Genomic DNA, 17,251 nt, shown 5'->3' with positions numbered 1-17,251 from the left:
TGACTCACAGGTATCTGTGGGGGCTGCTGTTCCTTACCTTGGTTCAGCACTGACCCTTTGGAGGATTCTTTCATTCCATCCTGTCTTTTGTTTAATCTTTACCACAGGCACACCTAATAGGTACCATGATTTTGAACTGAGGCTCGTAAAAGTTTGAAAATTAGCTCCGGGTCACTTGGTTGGTGATTGTGCGAACTTACATGTGGTAAGGCTGGAATTTGAGCCCGAGTTCTAGCCCATATCTCAGGACCTTTTCAGGATTCCATGCTGACAGTTTGGGGAGTGGGCTGAGGCAAGAGATGTGATGGGTGGAGTACAGAGCACTTTTGGTGCCTTTCTCTCTATTCATTCTTTTTCTCTATCTTTCATAACAGTGTTTTTCAAAACCATATATCTCTATCATCATTTATCTCTATCTATTTATCCTGTCTATCAATCACCTCCTTTCATTACCATTTCCCAAGAATAGTGTTTATAAAGAAAGCCCTCAAAATCTAGCCATCTCTTTAGGAAAGGAAATCTTGATTCAGGTCATTCCAGTTCCAGGCAGCAAATGTTGGTGTTGTAAACCAAGAAATGCCATGTTTTGGTGGGGAGGGCAAGACCAGGTCTGGAGATAGGCTAGTTCCCAGATCATATCCCTCCATGGTATGTTAGTGCAACTTCAGGTAAGTTACAACCTCTCCGGAGTCCTAATTTGTTGTTATCTGTAAAATGGGAAGCATAATACCAAACCTACCTCCTTCCCAGGGGTTGTTGTGAGAATAAAATGGCATGATTCATTTATCCATGAGTCACAAATAGCAGTTTTAATTACAAGGCCTTTATGTTCTCTCAAAACTGTCAGAATTTATAATCCTGTGATTCACCCAACAAACACATTGAACACCTACTGTGTGCTAGGGTCTGAAAATAACAGACTCATAGAAAGCTTTTGAGAATGTGAAAAGCACAAGAAAAATTAGACATTAGAAAAAATTACCTCCTGTTGATGGAACATCATATTTTCTTGTTTTACTTTTTCTACCACGACATAATAGAAGCAGCAACCAAAAGGGAAAAAAAGATAAAGGGTGATACAGCTTGTGATACTAGCAGTATTATGTACTCTGACACATACTGCAGATAACAGGGAGAATATCTATACCTAATACAACTATGTCTTCTTGTATTTAATGTCACATCACCTCGTCTACACTATGGTTTGGGATGTTTGTAGCACGAAGATTACCTTTCACCATCCTGAGCGTGAGTTCTTTAGTCAATAAAATTTTAAAAGGGCATCCCACATTCTATACAATGACAACTGTCCTTATTTTACAAAGAGATTGTAATTTGTGGTGGCTCTCTGCCTTTGGATGTGACCTCCCTTATTTTATCGAATCAGGCTTCGATTATGTATCTATTCTTTTGATTTCATTATTTAGCTAATTATTTTGTAGCTATTAAGAACAAAGGTGGATGAGGCAGTGGAAAGAGCCCTAGGTCTGAGAAGAACTGGGTTCTTGCCTAGGTTTTCTGTCAGATTGCTGTATGGCCTTGGGCAAACTCCTGTCTCTGACCCTCAGTTTTTTGAACTGTAGTGTGAAAGCTTTGGACTAGGTGATGGCTAGGGTCCCTTCTACCTCTGATCCATTCTAATATTCTAATAAGTTCTGGAAACATTTTTTGATGCCAGAGCTTTTCTGAATGTATTTTAACAGTACTACCTTCAGTTTATGAGTGTCTGCTCTGGAGTGATGGGCTGACTCACGTATTGAATGCTGCCCCCGAATTAATTATCTTGGGGCAGTACACCGCATAGGGTAAAATGAGCCATTTTGTTCATCACGACTGCAGCCTTTGCTGAAATGGAGGTTATGGAATAACAACTTAAAGGCTAACTCATTAATGCTCAGGGACGAATGAGGTAATGTGCCAGCAGACCAAATTGGTGCCCGAATGTTTTCATCTAGAGACCTGTAATCTCTCTCCCATGTTGTGATATATTAATGGGGATGTTTTTATTCATTGTTACTGCCTGTAGATATTTGAATACCGTAGATGCAGTATCTTCTGGGTACTCAGCCTTGCACACTGTCAGTTTCTCAAACTTCAAAGATCTCTTAGTGGCTAGAAGCAAAATTCTGATGGTGCCATAGAATGCCTAATTTATTAGGATTCTAACAGCATGAGTGCAGTCTTTTTTTTTTTTTTCCTGAGGTGTTTACTAGTGAGCACTGTACCACCCCTAACTATTTGATGGGGACAATGGAGTAAATTAGTCCTCCAAATTGTGAAGGCTGTGGATTTATGCTTAGCTGAAACATTTCTGTCCTCACAATGTCGAAGCGGGGTGACCTTTCTGACGTTAATTTGTTTCTCCATCTGTGCCGTGCATTTCAGGAGGATGTGAGGAACAAGCTTGATGCCACTCGTGTGTTTCCTCTCTTCATTATTACTGGAGAGTTGATTGGGTTGTATCTCTGCTCTTTGTTCAAATTTTGTCTCTCAGTATCTGCTAATATCCTAGGCCCTTTACTGATAGAAATGAAATTATATGTTCTTTTGCTGGTGACAATGTGAAATTAGATGGTTTAAAAGATAGATAAATTTTGAGACTTACAAGCATTTTACTAATCTGAATAGTAGCATTTGAAAATTTGACCTATGCAATTAGTTTTTCTAAATTTTATAATTTTTTAAATACTTGACCCTGATGTCATTGGAGATTGAAGAAGGAAGATCTATTTGCAACAATCTCCCAAGATCTTTTTTGCCTGTTTTAATTTAATTCAAATTTTGTAAAGATTGAACCAAGTCGGATGGATGCATTGGTACACATTCTAATTTTATGCAATTACTTTTGAAACCTGATACTTTCTGATAAAGTCAGACCCTCAGTAAAGAACCTTGAATATCAATGTGTTTATTAAAAACCAATGCTAAGTATCACATATATATTATTCAATTCTTATACAATTGCTGAAATGGATACTTCACGGTTTCCCCATTTTATAGAGGAAGCCACTGAGGTTCAGAGAATTCAACAAAGTTTCCTAAGGCCACACAGCTAAGAAGTAATAAAGCCTGGCTTTGAACTCAGTTCTACTTAGATCTGACCCCAGGGGCCTTTACAGATATTTTTCTAAGGATATTGTTTTTGCAAATGTGTTGAATTTTAGGCTGAAATTTAGAGGGCTTGCTTTCATCTTCCTTCTTCCTTTTCGATGTTATGGTCACTTCTGGCCAGTGCCAGAGCATGCTGAATGGGAAGGGGAAGACACTTTGGAGCAAGAGAGGTCTCTTGGCACCTGGCTCTCTGTGAGGAGCCTCCTCTTGTGATCATCTTGGAAAGTCATGCCCTAGGACAGATATTCAAATCTCAAGAATCTGTTATGTGCCTCTCATAGTGTTGAAGCCTAGTTACTGGTCCCTCCTCCCCAACCTGCCCATCTGCTTCTTGTCTGGGCACACTGACCTTCTTAATTCTGCTTCTGTCTAATATCTACTGGTCCCCTGAGAGAGTTGAAGGCATGCAAGACAGTGTCAATTTTGCTGGCAGAATTGCAGCATAAGATTACTCTTAAGTTTAGCCCTGTATCTTTGAGCAGGAGGCAATGACAAACGGTTTATTCTAAGGCCTTTGATTTTCTTTGGAATTGTAAGCATCTAGGCTGACTCATCTCTCAAAGGCTTCTCTCTCTCTCTCTCTTGGCTGACATTGTTTTGAGGTTCTCTTATTTGTTCTCATCTTATTTGGGGAGAAGAAGAAGGATTGATTTTCATCCTGATTTTTGGGTAAAAGAACCAGCTATACTCTTTGGATGACCAGATCTTGTAACCCTTGGCAAGAAGAAATAGCTGCAACTCCAAAACAGGTACCAAAAGATTTGAATTGGGTAAGGGAAAAAAAAGGAGTCATGTAAAAAAATTAAACCAGAGCTAGGCTGTGTATGTCAGAATGAGACCTTTGGCTAATTGATTTTGGACCTGTCTTTGTGAATCAGGAATTACTGGCTCTTAATTGGATGCTGTGGTTAGGTTCTCTGCATGTGCCTTTGGTTAAGATGGTCATTTTGTGGATGCAGTTTGGTGGCTGGGCTTAGGTGTTCACTTTGGGGCCAACAGATATTGCTTTGCATTTTGAAGGAACTTTTATAAAGATGTATGCTAAGATTTTGCTTTATAGCTCAGTTCAAAAGGCATAAAAAAATACTCCTCATCCTATCTGGTACTGAACTTAATTATGAGGCAAGTGTTTATTTCTGACATGTGTGACTCTGGCCATTTAAGGAAAGTGGGCAAAAGAGAATTTTGGAAACAAAAGAAGTGAGGGATTTTTTTGTTTTTGTTTTTGGCTAGAGCTCTTTTATATAGATTATTGGATGATAAACTTCTACCTATCCTTTCTCTGTCAATGCTACATTACCTGATCTTTGGAGTTTAAAGCACTCCCCCCTCCCAATAATATATAGACTATTATCATGAAACTCCATGGGCAAGGGGAGCTCAGAAAAGTTGCATGTGACCACTTCCCTTCCTGTCAAAAGGTTTAGTTTCCCATGTCCCAAATTATCTTCTCTGTTGGGAATAAGCATCACACACTCACCCAGACCATAAACTTCGGAGCTATCCTTCCCCTTACAATAAAAGATTTCTCTAAGTCCTGTCAATTCTACCCATGAAATCCAGCCTCAATGACACTGACTTCTGTCATCGTCTCCTGCCTCTTGGCTCATCTATCTACTTCAGGCTTTCTACCCAAACCAGGCTTTTCACTGCTCTGTGATTTTTCCAAGCTGCAGCTCTCTGTCACTTCCCACTTAAAAACCTGCAGTAGTTCTCTATTGCCTTCAAGAGAAAGTCCAGCTCCATAACATGGCATATAGGGTCATTCATGATCTCATTCCTGCCTACCCAGATTTATCTCCGTCCATCCCCTTTATACAGCTTTAAGAATATAACAACCTCTCTCCCATGTCCTTGCCTTTGCACAAGCTGTTCTCTCTTTCCGGACGCTCCCCCCTCCTTATCTCCAGGCAGACTTAGAGGATTCCTCCTTTCTGTTCTCACAGTAGTTTGTTTATATCTTGGGCGATTGACTTATCACAGGGTTTTGTAAATTGTTGCTAACCTGCGTATTTCCATCACTGCACTGTTAAACCCTTAATGAAAAGAATATTATTATTTCACTCATATTTGAATCTTTAGTGCCTGGCACAAAGTGGGCAATTAATAAACCTTTTTATTCTTTTAAATGCATGCATGAAAAAAACAAATTAATACTAGAGGTGAAGATGTGCAGTTAGGATGCTGTGTGGGGTTCAGGGAGATCCCCACTGGGGGGGGGGTCCTGTGCATTCTGGGAGCAGTAGGAGATAGTGGGCACGATGGAGAAGGGGCATCTAAAACAGGTTTGCCAACACACAAAGAAACTTCACTATACCAATCCTGTATAAAGGGTCTCATTAGAAGCGGACTGGAAATGATGTTTGTTTTGGTACAAACTTTTTTTTTTTCAGGAAAAAATAACAATCAAGTTGCACAATTTTTGGTAAATAGACAAAAGGCAAAAGGCAACAGAATCCCACCACTTAATACAGATACCATGAGTAATTGGGTGCATTTATTTTAGTCTTTTATTTTTATGCATGTTTTTCTTCACATAGTTGTAATCATAATTGATACAATTCTGTATTTTATATTTGTTGTTTAAAAGTTCCTTGTAAGCATCACTTTAATGACTGCATAATTTTCCATACAATGGCTATTCCCTAATGTATATAACTAGTCTTGTTGCTGGGCTAGTTTTTTTTTTCTTTTACTGTTACGATTCATGTACACATGGTTTTTCCTTTCTATAGGAAGATTTCATTAGGATAGATTCCTAGAAGGGAAATCACTGGGTCAAAGGGCCTGGGGATGACTTTTGGCTTCAGATTCATGTGTCCAGTTTGCATTCTGGAAGAGCTGTACAAAATTTACAGGGCTCCTAACCTAGATGAATGTACCCATTTCACCCAAACTGAACAGCATCAAGCATTATCATTAAAAAACAAAAATAAACTTCATCAGTGTTCTAAATAATTAATGGAAGAATATTACCTTATTCTTATCTTAATTTTCATTGAAAATTTTTAAGTAAGGTTGGTGGTTGGGGTTTTTTTTAATCTTTTTTTTCTTCTTCTTTTTTGCCCAATTAGGTTTTTTCTTTTCTGGACTGTCGGTTCAGGGCTGGTTTTTTTTTTTTAAGTTGGAGTTTTTTTTTTTTTTTTTTTTTTTAAATAAGCAACCAGAGGCAGCTCTGCTTGAGGGTTAAGCCGCCTCCCAGTTTTCCCTCCCTCTTTATCACCCTCCCCCCCCCCCCAGAGTTCTCTCCACCAGGTCCAGAGACAATTGGATGATGCAGTCCTCATAATCATCCGATGATTGCAGAATGGGTGGCTGCATTCCTTTTCTGAAGACAGCAAGGACGCGGTACCCCAGAATCATGCCCCCTTTGCTGTTGTTGTCTGCCTTGATTTTTTTAGTGAACGTCCTGGGAGGAGCCCCAGGACACAACTCGAACCGCAGGGCCAAGATGATCTCAATACATAGCCTCTCCGAGCTGGAGCGTCTGAAGCTGCAAGAGGCTGCTTACCACGAACTCGTGGCCAGGCAGTTCCTCTCTGAATTCAAACCTGAAAGAGGTGAGCAGTACCCCGGTATGTGGCATCCTCGCCTTCGGGCCGAGTGGACCCTCCGGGCCGGGCGGAACGAATTGGGGGTTTGGGGGTCGAGGGGTGGGAGGGACTCTCCTCTGGTCTCGGACCTGGCCGGTTCTCCCGGCTCCTGGATAACCGAGGGAGTGGGACTTGAGGGGTGTTTGGTCAACTGGGAAGAGGTAAAGATGAGTTGAGTTGGGTCGAAGCTTGGGGCTTGGGGGGCAGTGAGACAGGCAGATATCAGAGACAGACAAGTGGACAGAGGACAGGTGAAGAGACAGACGGACCAAGTGCGGTGCCAGAACGAGTCGGGACGAGATGGAGGCGCAGAGAGATACTCCGGGAGGACTGGGACAGACAGAGACAGCGCGGTTGAGAGACCAAGAGTTGGAGGGAGATAGCGAGACCGAGAGAGAGACGCGCCAATCCCGGCGAGTAGCGGGAGGGCGGATGCGGGTGCGGGGAGCGGCGGCGGGAGGTGCGCTGGGAGCGCTGCCCACCTCGGCTGGCTGCCGGGGAGCGAGCGGGACCCAGCGCAGGACGGGGGTCGAAGAGCACCGGGGTGTCCCCCGCGGGCGCAGATTGGGCGGCTGAGGGGAGGTGAGTGGGGGGGTGGGGTCGCGCGAGCCCAAGGGGCGCCGCCGCAGGGATGAGAAGTGCAGGGGGCAGTGGGCTCGCCAGGCGCGCGCGCGGCGGGCGCAGCCGAAAATAGGAGCCCAGCGAAGGGCGATGAGACCCCGTGGGCAGCCGCCGCTGCGGGGGGTGGCAGTGCGGGGCCAGCGGGTGTCGCCGCTTCTCCCGCCGCAGCAGCGCTGGGAGCCGCTGGCCTCCGGGGAACGAGCGCGCCCGCAGTAACTTAGCGACCCCTACTCGCCCGGGCGCCGCAGGCAGAGCCCCTCCCCTCGCCTGTTGCGCTGTCCCGCGGCCTCGCAGCCCTGGAATCTCAGGTTGAAGCGTCGTGTTGCGCTACTGCTGGTGCGTAACGAGATGCGCGCTGCGCACGCGGCGCCGTACAGGATCTGGTGTGGTGACATCCTTGGAGTCTCGGGAGGTAAACAGAATTGGTCCCGTTTTCAAATGGGGAAACTGAGGCTGAGTGAAAGCAAAACACTTCGGGAGGACAAGACAAAGCTGTTTGCCCCTCCCTTCCCCCTCCGTCCCTGTGGATCCGTGCACTGCGATGTTTTAGTCACTTATCAAATCCTTTTTGTATGAGAGTGCGTGTATTTTCGTTTTTTTCTCTTCCCATAGCTCTACCTACTGACCGTCCAAACACCTTGGAGAAGTGGTTTCTGATTCTGAGAGGACAAGAGAGGGGTGAGGGTCTCTCTTACTGTACTTTCCTTAGTAAAGAAACAGAATGCTGCACCCCTCCTGCATTCGAGAGCCTGGTTACTGGAGACAGGGTGGTGCCCACTGCCCCTGGGTCCCCCGTCCCCTCCCTTCCCCCTACCCTCCCCCCCCTTCCCCCTACCCTCCCCCCCCCCCGGGCTTCCAGAAACCCCGCAGGGTATGGTTTCAGGAAATGGCGCACTAGTTCCTGGAGTGCTGAACAGTCCCATCAGATCTGATCCCCGATGAATCTACTACCCCAGACAGATCGCCCAGAAGAAACTGCCCTCATTGCTTCAAGGTGGTCACCCCCTGGCAGGTCTTAAGGCAGGGACCCCGTCGGGGTAGTGGAGTGGAGCTGAGTCGTTCAGCCAAATCACCGTAGGGTCTCTTTGGCTCCGTCCCGGGGGAGGGGCGCTGCGGGTCTGGCGGGGTGGGGGTGGCTGGGGGTGGTTGCTTAGAGGAGGGCTACAGCCCCTGCAGTTCCTCCCGATTTAAGCGCTGTGGAGCGCTGACGTTTCTCATTCCTTCTCTCCCTGGCTCCCAAGCCGTATCTCTCAAGACCTTTGGCATTCGTCTGGAAGAGGTCCTGGTGAACGAGCTTACCCGCCGCAAGCAAGTTGAACTGAGAGCCACGATGCAGATTGAAGAAGCCGCCGGTCCCGCTACTAGCGGTCGTCGTCGGGGAAACGCGGTGCAAAGGATGTTTGGCCGCATCCGGCGCTTTTTCAGTCGCCGACGGGATGAGCCCTTCCTGCCCCGGGAGTTTACTCGCCGTGGGCGTAGAGTGAGTTCAACCTTTCAGGTTTCAGGCAGGGGCCCTTCGTGAAGTGTCCGGGATGTGGGGCGGGAGGGTCAAGGCCTGTGTCCTCAGAAGGAAGGGGATGCTGAACAGAACGCGTTGGAGGGGCGTAAGAACTTGTCTCCCGTTGCAAACGTGACGCAATCTTTAGGAAGGTTCGAAGTGACACCCCGCCCCCCCAGCTCCCCCATTTTCACAGAGTCTGGGTTTCTCCACAGGGCGCAGTCTCTGTGGACAGCCTGGCTGAACTGGAGGATGGGGCCCTGCTACTGCAGACCCTGCAACTTTCCAGGATTTCCTTTCCAATTGGCCAGCGACTTCTGGGATCCAAAAGGAAAATGAGCCTCAATCCGATTGCTAAGCAAATCCCCCATGTTGTTGAGGCTTGCTGCAGCTTCATAGAGAAACATGGTAAGGGGCCAAGAATGGCGGTGAAATCAAGGTGGAAGGCAATTAAAGAGAGCCGTTTTACAGATGGGGAAGGGTAACAGGTCAAAGGAGGAAGGGCTTGCAACATTCCCCTGCCACCAGTTGGGGTTGGAATGCGGTGGAGGAGGAAAAGGGTAGTGCTGGGGGAGGGGTTAGCAGAGATACTGAGCTTCCCTTGGTCTTTTCTTTCAGGCTTAAGCACAGTGGGGATTTTCACCCTGGAATATTCTGAGAAGAGAGTGCGTAAGGTAATAATAAACCAACTATGTTCACACTTTTGTTCCTTCAGTGAGAGAAAGCCCATGGGGTGGGGCTCCCCCATAGACCTGAAGAGACTGTCACGCCTGGTGAGGGGAGCATGGTCTTCTTTCTAGCCCCTCAGGCACACCATATAGCCAACTACCTCTACTGAGGGCTGAACTTTATTGAAGGAGTGGCCAGGAGGAAGGCTGCGGTGGGCAGAGCCTTCACTGGCAGTATTCTCTTTTTCTAGCTCCGTGAAGAATTTGACCAAGGCCTGGATGTGGTGCTGGATGACTCTCAGAATGTACACGATGTGGCCGCGCTCCTCAAGGAGTTTTTCCAGGACATGAAGGACTCGTTGCTGCCGGATGATCTGTACATGTCCTTCCTCCAGACAGCCAGTGAGCCTTCTGCTCGCCCTTGCTGGGCAGGGAAAGGAAATAGCACAGGGGATGTGGGGCTCTGGGGACAGAGCTCAGGCTGCAAGACCCCAAGGCACTAAGGCAAAATGAATAGCAGAAGATGAAAATACCTCTCCAGATTCCACTACAAGTCTGATCTTTGGAAATCTCTCTAGAGCTTCTTGAGGCTGTGTGTACCCTCTCAGGGCAAAGTAAAACCTAGATTCTGTAGAGGTGGGGGTCTCCTTTTTGGGGGGTGTCTTATTTTGATGGGAGCACTTCTGGGTTCTAGGGATCCTGAGTGCAAATGCCAGGGGAATGAGCAAAGAAAAGATGCCTAGGTACCTTCCCCATAGCCTTCAGCAATTTGCAACCATAATCACACCTTTCTTTGTGTCAGGCTGCTGCCAAGGCGAGCCCCCTAAACCAGCCCCTGATTTCCTCCCTCTAGCGCTGAAGCCACAGGATCAGCTTTCTGCCCTGCAGTTGCTGGTTTACCTGATGCCACCTTGCCACAGTGACACCCTAGAGCGTCTGCTGAAGGTCCTGCATAAGGTCACTGAGAACTGCGAGGACTCCATTGGCATTGATGGACAGTTGGTAAAAAGCTCTGGGAAAGGGTAGTGAGGTTCATAGCAGGGGACATGTATGGGAATATATGAGAAAGAGAGAGAGAGACAGAGGGAGGGGATAACAAGAACAAAAGGGACCTTTCTATTTGTGTAATTTCCATTACTGCTTTTGAGTTGATCACTTCCTGCTTTCCTTTTACCTAGGTTTCAGGCAATCGTATGACGTCCACCAATTTGGCTTTGGTGTTTGGATCTGCTCTCCTGAAGAAGGGGGCATCTGCCAAGAGGGAGTCCAGGAAAACCAGACTGGGGATTGACCACTATGTTGCCTCTGTCAGTGTGGTCCGTGCCATGATTGATAACTGGGATGTCCTCTTCCAGGTGGGTGGAAGCTTTGGACACACACATTTCACAGCTCTCTCTCTCCTTTTCCCAAGACAAGGAAGAGTTCTATGTGCATCCCTGAGGGATAGCCGAAGCAGGCAGCCACGAATCTCCCAGTTTAAAAGTCCTTCCTACATTAGCTGTGCATGGTGCCTTCAGTTCTGGGTACCTGATACAGAGGAGTATAGGCTTTTTAAATGTTGTGTAATAACAGCTAACCTTGCTAATTTTGCTCTCAGGTGCCTCCCCATATTCAGAAGCAGGTTGCTAAGCGTGTGTGGAAATCCAGCCCTGAAGCCCTTGATTTTATCAGACGCAGGAATTTGAGGAAGATCCAGTGAGTGTTTTCTGGGTTTATTCATGCTTAGCCTGAAGGAGGATCTCCTATGGGGGCTTCTGACTCCAGGTCGCCCTTATATTAGTCAACCCAAGTATATCAACTGACTTGCTTTTTCAAATTCATTCCCCTTCAGGAGTGCACGGATAAAAATGGAAGAGGATGCTTTACTTTCTGACCCGGTGGAAACCTCTGCTGAAGCCCGGGCTGCTATCCTTGGTCAAAGCAAGCCCTTTGATGAAGGTCAGTTCCCTGCTGGCGGTCAGACCCTTGCTGAAGGTCAGGCCTTTGCTGCAGGTGAGTCCCTTGGTGAAGGTCAGGCCCTTCCTGAAGGCCAGGTCCTTGCTGAAGTCGAGCCCCTTGAAGAAGATGAGTCCTCTGAGGACGATATGTCAGTCAATGAAGAACTAGTATTTGAATATCTCAATCAAGGATTAGTCTTTGGTGAACTTCAAGGTCTTGAGATTCCAAATGACCTTGAGTTTCAAGGCCCGCATCTCGAAGGCATTCCAGAGCTTGATGAAGAAGATGATGATGATGATAACGATGATGTCCTGAATTTTGATGGTCTTCCTCTCCTTGAGGACATTCTAGATGTGGATGATGAAATTCCAGACCTCATTGGAATTGCAGACTTTGATGAAATACCATATTTTAATTTTTTTCCGGACCCTCATGTAGTTCCAGATGTGCAAGAAGTCCCAAACCTTGGAGAAAACCCAAACCCTGGAGAAAACCCAGACCACGACCTTGATGAAGGACAAGATTTTGAAGACTACCAAAACCCCAACCTCGCAGAAGTTCCGGATCTTGATGTTGTCCCGAACATTGAAGAAGCTTCAGATGCTGATGAAATTCCAGACCATGCCAATGACTCTGATAATGATGAAGACCCAGATTTTGGAGAAGACCCCAGTCTTGAAGATGTTCTAGCCCTGGATGAAATCCCAAATGATGAAGCCTCAAATGCTGAAGAAGTTCCAGACCACCAAGAAGCCCCAGAAATCAATGGGATTTCAGACTCTGATGAAGACTTTGATTATGATGAAGTCCCAGGTATTCATATGGTCCCAAGCCCTGAAGCAGCCTCTGGTGGTCATGTCCCAAGCCCTGAAGAAGCCCCTGGTGGGCATGAAATCCCAAATCATGAAGAAGCCCCCGAGATCAATGGACTCTCAGACTCTGAAGAAGACCCCAGTCTTGAAGAAGTTCCAGCTCTTGATGGAGTCCCAAATGAGGAAGAAACCTCAGCTACTGAAGAAATTCCAGAAATCAGTGGAATTGCAGGATCTGAAGAATACTCCAGTCCTGAAGAGGTCCCCACTCTCCATGTGGTAACAAGCCCCGAAGATGTCTCTGATGCTGATGAAATTCAAAGCCAGGAAGAATCCTCAGATGAAAGTGGAGTACTGAACAATGAAGAAACCTCAGATGTTGAAGAAATCTCTGGGCGCGAAGAAGCCGCTGATGTCCATGAAATCCAAGACTCTGAAGAAAATCCTGATCTTGAAGAAGACTCAGTTCTCAGTGTGGTTCCAGAGCCCAAGGACACTCAAATTTGCAACGAAATTCCAGTTTCTCAGAAAGACTTAGGCAACACTTTTGAAGAAGATGAAGTTAATGTGACTGCAGAGCTTGAAGATGTCTCCATTCTCAGTACAATTCCAGACCCTCAGCCAGACCTAGCTGTCAATCTTAAAGAAATCATGAATATGGAAACAGTCCCAGTTCCTAATACTGTTGACTCAAAAGAAGTTCAGAATCCAAAGACCGTCTGGTTCCGCCAAGAAGATGCAGATGTTACATTTCTTGTAGATATCACCTTCTTTAAGAACCAGTCTCAGCCTGGCCAAGTCATGGACTACATGTCCTTCTTGGAGTCACTGAAGAACAACGCCTGCTTTCGCCTCTCCATGAAGTTCTGTAAGCTTCCGGCTCCGGCTTTGTTACTCATTTGCTTAGTAAAATTAGTCAGGCTGGCTGTAGGGTGGTGGTGGCTGTTAGGAGGCCACCCGCTTCCCTGCTTCCCTGGTGGTATTTCCCATTTGCTCTGAGCATGGGGTATCTGTCTGACTTTTCTCTTCTCTAACACGGCCTTGCCCTCTTACCCTCCGTCCCCCACAGCCAGCTTCCACAGTGGGCCTAGATATAGAGATATATCTTCTACTGTTAAGCTTCAGTTTTCTTACATGTTAAATGGGGATAATAATTTCTGCCCTAACTTCTTGCTTCATACTGTATTTGAAACTCAAAATTAGGTCTTAGTCTCTTGGGTGCTGTGCAAAGTATGAAGTCTAGAATCATGAGTTAACATTGTTACTATTTTCCAGGTTCCTCTGAGGAGCCAGCTGTGCCTCCCGGCACTGCCCGTTCCCATGACGATGAGGAAGGAGCGGGTAACCCCCTCATTCTGGAGCAAGACCGCCCATTGCTCCGTGTGCCCCGGGAGAAGGAGGCCAAAACTGGCATCGGCTACTTCTTTCCTTAGATGTTTTTCCTTCTCTATGGTGCCGGACAGGGGGAAAGGGTGGGGGTAGACCTGGGATGTCACAGGAAACATTAAGGAGTCTTGAAGGTAAAGATCTGAGGGTAAGAAGGAGTTCTACCTGATGCTCGGGTCAGGGTGAGAATTCCAAACACACTGCCAGCCCCTTTCCTGGGGGATGTTTGGTTCCTTATGCTGGTAAAAGCAGAGATGTTTCTGTGTCATGCTCAGGCACCCTGGTGCTACCTTGCCTCTCTCTTTTACCCCTGATCCTGGCTTTCCCCTTACTGCAGCCGTCCCTTTAATTGATGTGACATTTGTGGTAAAATACCTGTCCCAGAGAAGCTCGCAAATCTCGAGGTGCTTTCCCTCCCCCAAAGGGGATTGCATGCTTTTCCTGACTTTCCTACCCTCCTCCTAAAAGCTCAATTGGAAAGGCCCTCAAGAGGCATGCTAGGATGTTAGATCAGCCTCCTGACAGCTGACTAACAATTAATGCTAGATTATGTCACACCAACTCATAGCCGTGTCCCCACAGTCACTCCACTGTGATTGGATAAATTTTCCAAATTATTTAGGCCAGTGGTTCTTCAAACAGTCATTCCCCCAAATACTGAGAAACCCAACACGCTTTTCTGGAGTCAAAAGTTAGAGGAAAAATTTGACTTTATTTCCTAGATCCATTTTACAGAGAGCTGGCAGGCATATCCTGCTATCAGCAAAACAGCTCGTTAGGTATGAACACATAGTTCCAAGTAGTAAAACTCACTTGATTACAAAAGTTCTAAATTATCGTCTCTGTAGTTCCTCTATGCGGGACGGTACAAATTTGCAGGACATGCTCCGGTAACACACAGATATGGGTTACGTATGACATCCAAAATTATAGCTGTTATTGAGGGGTAACAACAGCCAAGGTCCATAGAATGAAGAATGTACTGTATTGAGGGATAGAAATTGATCACACAATGGGTAACAACCACAGAGCTCGAAGATTTGTGATAGTTAAAACTTCTCTGGCGTTTAATCCTTAATAAAAATCTGTATTGTAGCAGCAGCATATTCATGGCTTACTGGTTTGTTTTTTGTCTTTTTGTGAAATTTTCTTGGTGAGTTGGGAAGCTCTGGCTGGAGCTGAAGGGGAAAGCGAGGTGGGGAAGAGGAACAAAAGAGAAGAGGGTGATGTGAGATAAAGGGGAGGGGTGACATGGTATAAAGGGATGAAGTCAGTGGAATAAAGGGGAAGGGGTGATGTGGAATAAGGGGATGGAGAAAAATGGAATAAAGGGGTTGAGGTCTAATAAAGGGGGGATGAGGTGGCATAAGGGGGGTGGGATAAGAAGAGTGGGTGATGAGGAGTAGAGAGGAGGGGGTGAGGTGGGATAATGAGACCAAGAGAAATTGAATAAAGGGGATGCGGTGCAGTAAAAGGGAGTGATACGGAATAAACGGAGGAGGTGGGATACGGGGGGGGCGGGGCGGGATATGGCATAAAGGAGAGCAGGTGGTAAGTAAAGGGGAGGGGGTGACATGGGATAAAGGGAAGGAGAAATTGAATAAAGGGGGTGAGGTGCAATAATGGAGGTTGAAGGAATAAAAGGGGGAGGTGGGTTACAGGGGGTGATACGGCATAAAGGAGAGCAGGTGATGAGTAGGGGAGAGGGGTGGCATGGGATAAAGGGATGGAGAGAAATTGAATAAAGGGGGTGAGGTGCAATAAAGGGGGGAGATGGGATACAGGGGTGATATGGCATAAAGGAGAGCAGGTGATGAGTAGGGGAGAGGTGACATGGGATAAAGGGATGGAGAGAAATTGAATAAAGGGGGTGAGGTGCAATAGAGGGGGTGAGATGGAATGAAATGGGGGAGGTGGAATAAAGGGGTGAGGTGGGGTACAGAGGGGTGATGTAAGATAAAGGAGAGCAGGTGATAAGGAATAGAGGGAGGGGGTGACAAGGGATAAAAGGATGGAGAGAAACTGAGTAAAGGGGAATAAAGGGGGTAAAGTAGAATAAAAGTGAGGTGGGATAAAAAGGCAAGTGGGATACAGGGAGGTGATGTGGGATAAAGGAGAGCAGGTGAGGAGAGGAAGTGGTGGCATGGGATAAAGGGATGGAGAGAAATTGAATAAAGGGGGTGAGGTGCAATAGGACGGGTGAGGTGGGGTACAGAGGGGTGAGGTGGGATAAAGGAGAGCAGGTGATAAGGAATAGAGGGCAGGGGGTGACATGGGATAAAGGGATGGAGGGAAACTGAATAAAGAGGGTGAGGTTGAATAAAGGGGGTAAAGTAGAATAAAAGTGGTGAGGTGGGATAAAGAGGCAAGTGGGATACAGGGAGGTGATGTGGGATAAAGGAGAGCAGGTGAGGAGGAGTGGAGAGGAAGTGGTCATATGGGATAAAAGTATGGAGAGAAATTGAATAAAAGGGGCAAAGTGGAATAAACAAAGGAGAGGTGGGATAAAGGAAAGTGTTGGGGAATAAAGGGGAAGGGGTGATATGAAATAAGGGCATGGAGAGAAGTGGAATAAAGAAGTGAGATAGAATAAACTAGGGTGATGAAGAATGAAGAAGAGGGGTGGTGAAGAATAGAAGTGATGCAGAGAAGTGGAATAAGATGTGAGAAAGAGTAAAGGGGTGTGGTGTGTGATGAAGGAGACTAAAATGGAAGAAGGGATAAAGGAGAAGTATGGGGAAAGAATAAAACTTAAGAGGAGGACCTCTAAAAGGTGGAAAAAGAGGGGAATAAAGGGAGAGATCACTCAGTGTTCTCAACTAAGAAATTCCCCCTGGATTGTCAAAAATGCAAACCTGGAAACACTTGGAGACATATGATTTCCAAGGGCAAGAGAACATGCTTCTGTTTGACTGATGGAACGGCCAAACTTTCTTGAAATCCTAAGAGTTCATGACATGCTTGGAAACTTCCCATGTCAGGGACAGGCTTCCAGAAAGAGGAATGGTGTGTATTTATTTTTGAACACTTTGCTTTAGGATATTTCCTTCTGTAGAGTTTTACTGACAGCAGAAATGTAGTCCTTCCTATAATAATATAGGGTCCTTCCTATAATAATAATTATTTTATAATAACATAGTGAAAGTTCACACATATTGAGTTCTTTGAAATATATTTAAAGCTTTACATGCATCATGTTAAAAAATATTCCCAGCAACTCTATTAGATACATGCTACTGTTACTCTCATTTTTCTTCTTGAGGAAAATGAGATACAGAGAGGTCGAAAACCCCGCCCAAACTACACATCTGGTTAGTGGAAAACAACTGGTCTTCAAAATTTAACCACTGGATTATATTCCGTTCAGTTCAGTTCAGTCACTCAGTCATGTCTGACTCTTTGCGACCCCATGGATTGCAGCATGCCAGGCTTCCCTGTCCATCACCAACTCCCAGAACTTATTCACACTCATGTCCATTGAGTTGGTGATGTCATCCAACCATCTCATCCTCTGTCGTCCCCTTCTCCTCCTGCCTTCAATCTTTCCCAGCATCAGGGGCTTTTCAAATGAGTCAGTTCTTCCCATCAGGTGGCCAAAGTATTGGAGTTTCCGCTTCAGCATCA

The 17,251-nt window shown here is 46.0% G+C and overlaps 1 protein-coding gene across 14 annotated transcripts in view; it reads left to right on the top strand.

Annotated features, from left to right (window-relative positions):
- The window catches only part of ARHGAP36 (Rho GTPase activating protein 36), a 31,484-nt gene extending 16,751 nt beyond the window's left edge, over positions 1-14,733 (top strand). For 7 of the 14 annotated variants that reach the window (XM_070290771.1, XM_070290773.1, XM_070290772.1 and 4 more), the window contains 11 exons: positions 6,513-6,671; positions 7,938-8,003; positions 8,567-8,805; positions 9,039-9,231; positions 9,442-9,497; positions 9,743-9,893; positions 10,345-10,493; positions 10,670-10,846; positions 11,089-11,186; positions 11,323-11,429; positions 13,517-14,733. In XM_070290771.1, coding sequence (XP_070146872.1) covers positions 6,513-6,671; positions 7,938-8,003; positions 8,567-8,805; positions 9,039-9,231; positions 9,442-9,497; positions 9,743-9,893; positions 10,345-10,493; positions 10,670-10,846; positions 11,089-11,186; positions 11,323-11,429; positions 13,517-13,674 — 1,553 coding nt within the window. In that variant the 3' untranslated portion in view covers positions 13,675-14,733. Of the gene's footprint in view, positions 1-6,366; positions 6,672-7,937; positions 8,004-8,566; positions 8,806-9,038; positions 9,232-9,441; positions 9,498-9,742; positions 9,894-10,344; positions 10,494-10,669; positions 10,847-11,088; positions 11,187-11,322; positions 13,110-13,516 lie in introns of those variants that run through there. The other 7 variants (XM_070290764.1, XM_070290765.1, XM_070290768.1 and 4 more) reach the window with 2 other exon arrangements.
- The last annotated feature ends 2,518 nt before the right edge of the window (positions 14,734-17,251 follow it).

This window comes from Ovis canadensis, chromosome X (assembly GCF_042477335.2).
Source record: "Ovis canadensis isolate MfBH-ARS-UI-01 breed Bighorn chromosome X, ARS-UI_OviCan_v2, whole genome shotgun sequence".
NCBI lineage: Eukaryota > Metazoa > Chordata > Mammalia > Artiodactyla > Bovidae > Ovis > Ovis canadensis.
Note: the sequence above shows the minus strand (reverse complement) of the source record. Positions and strands in the feature narration are given on the sequence as shown.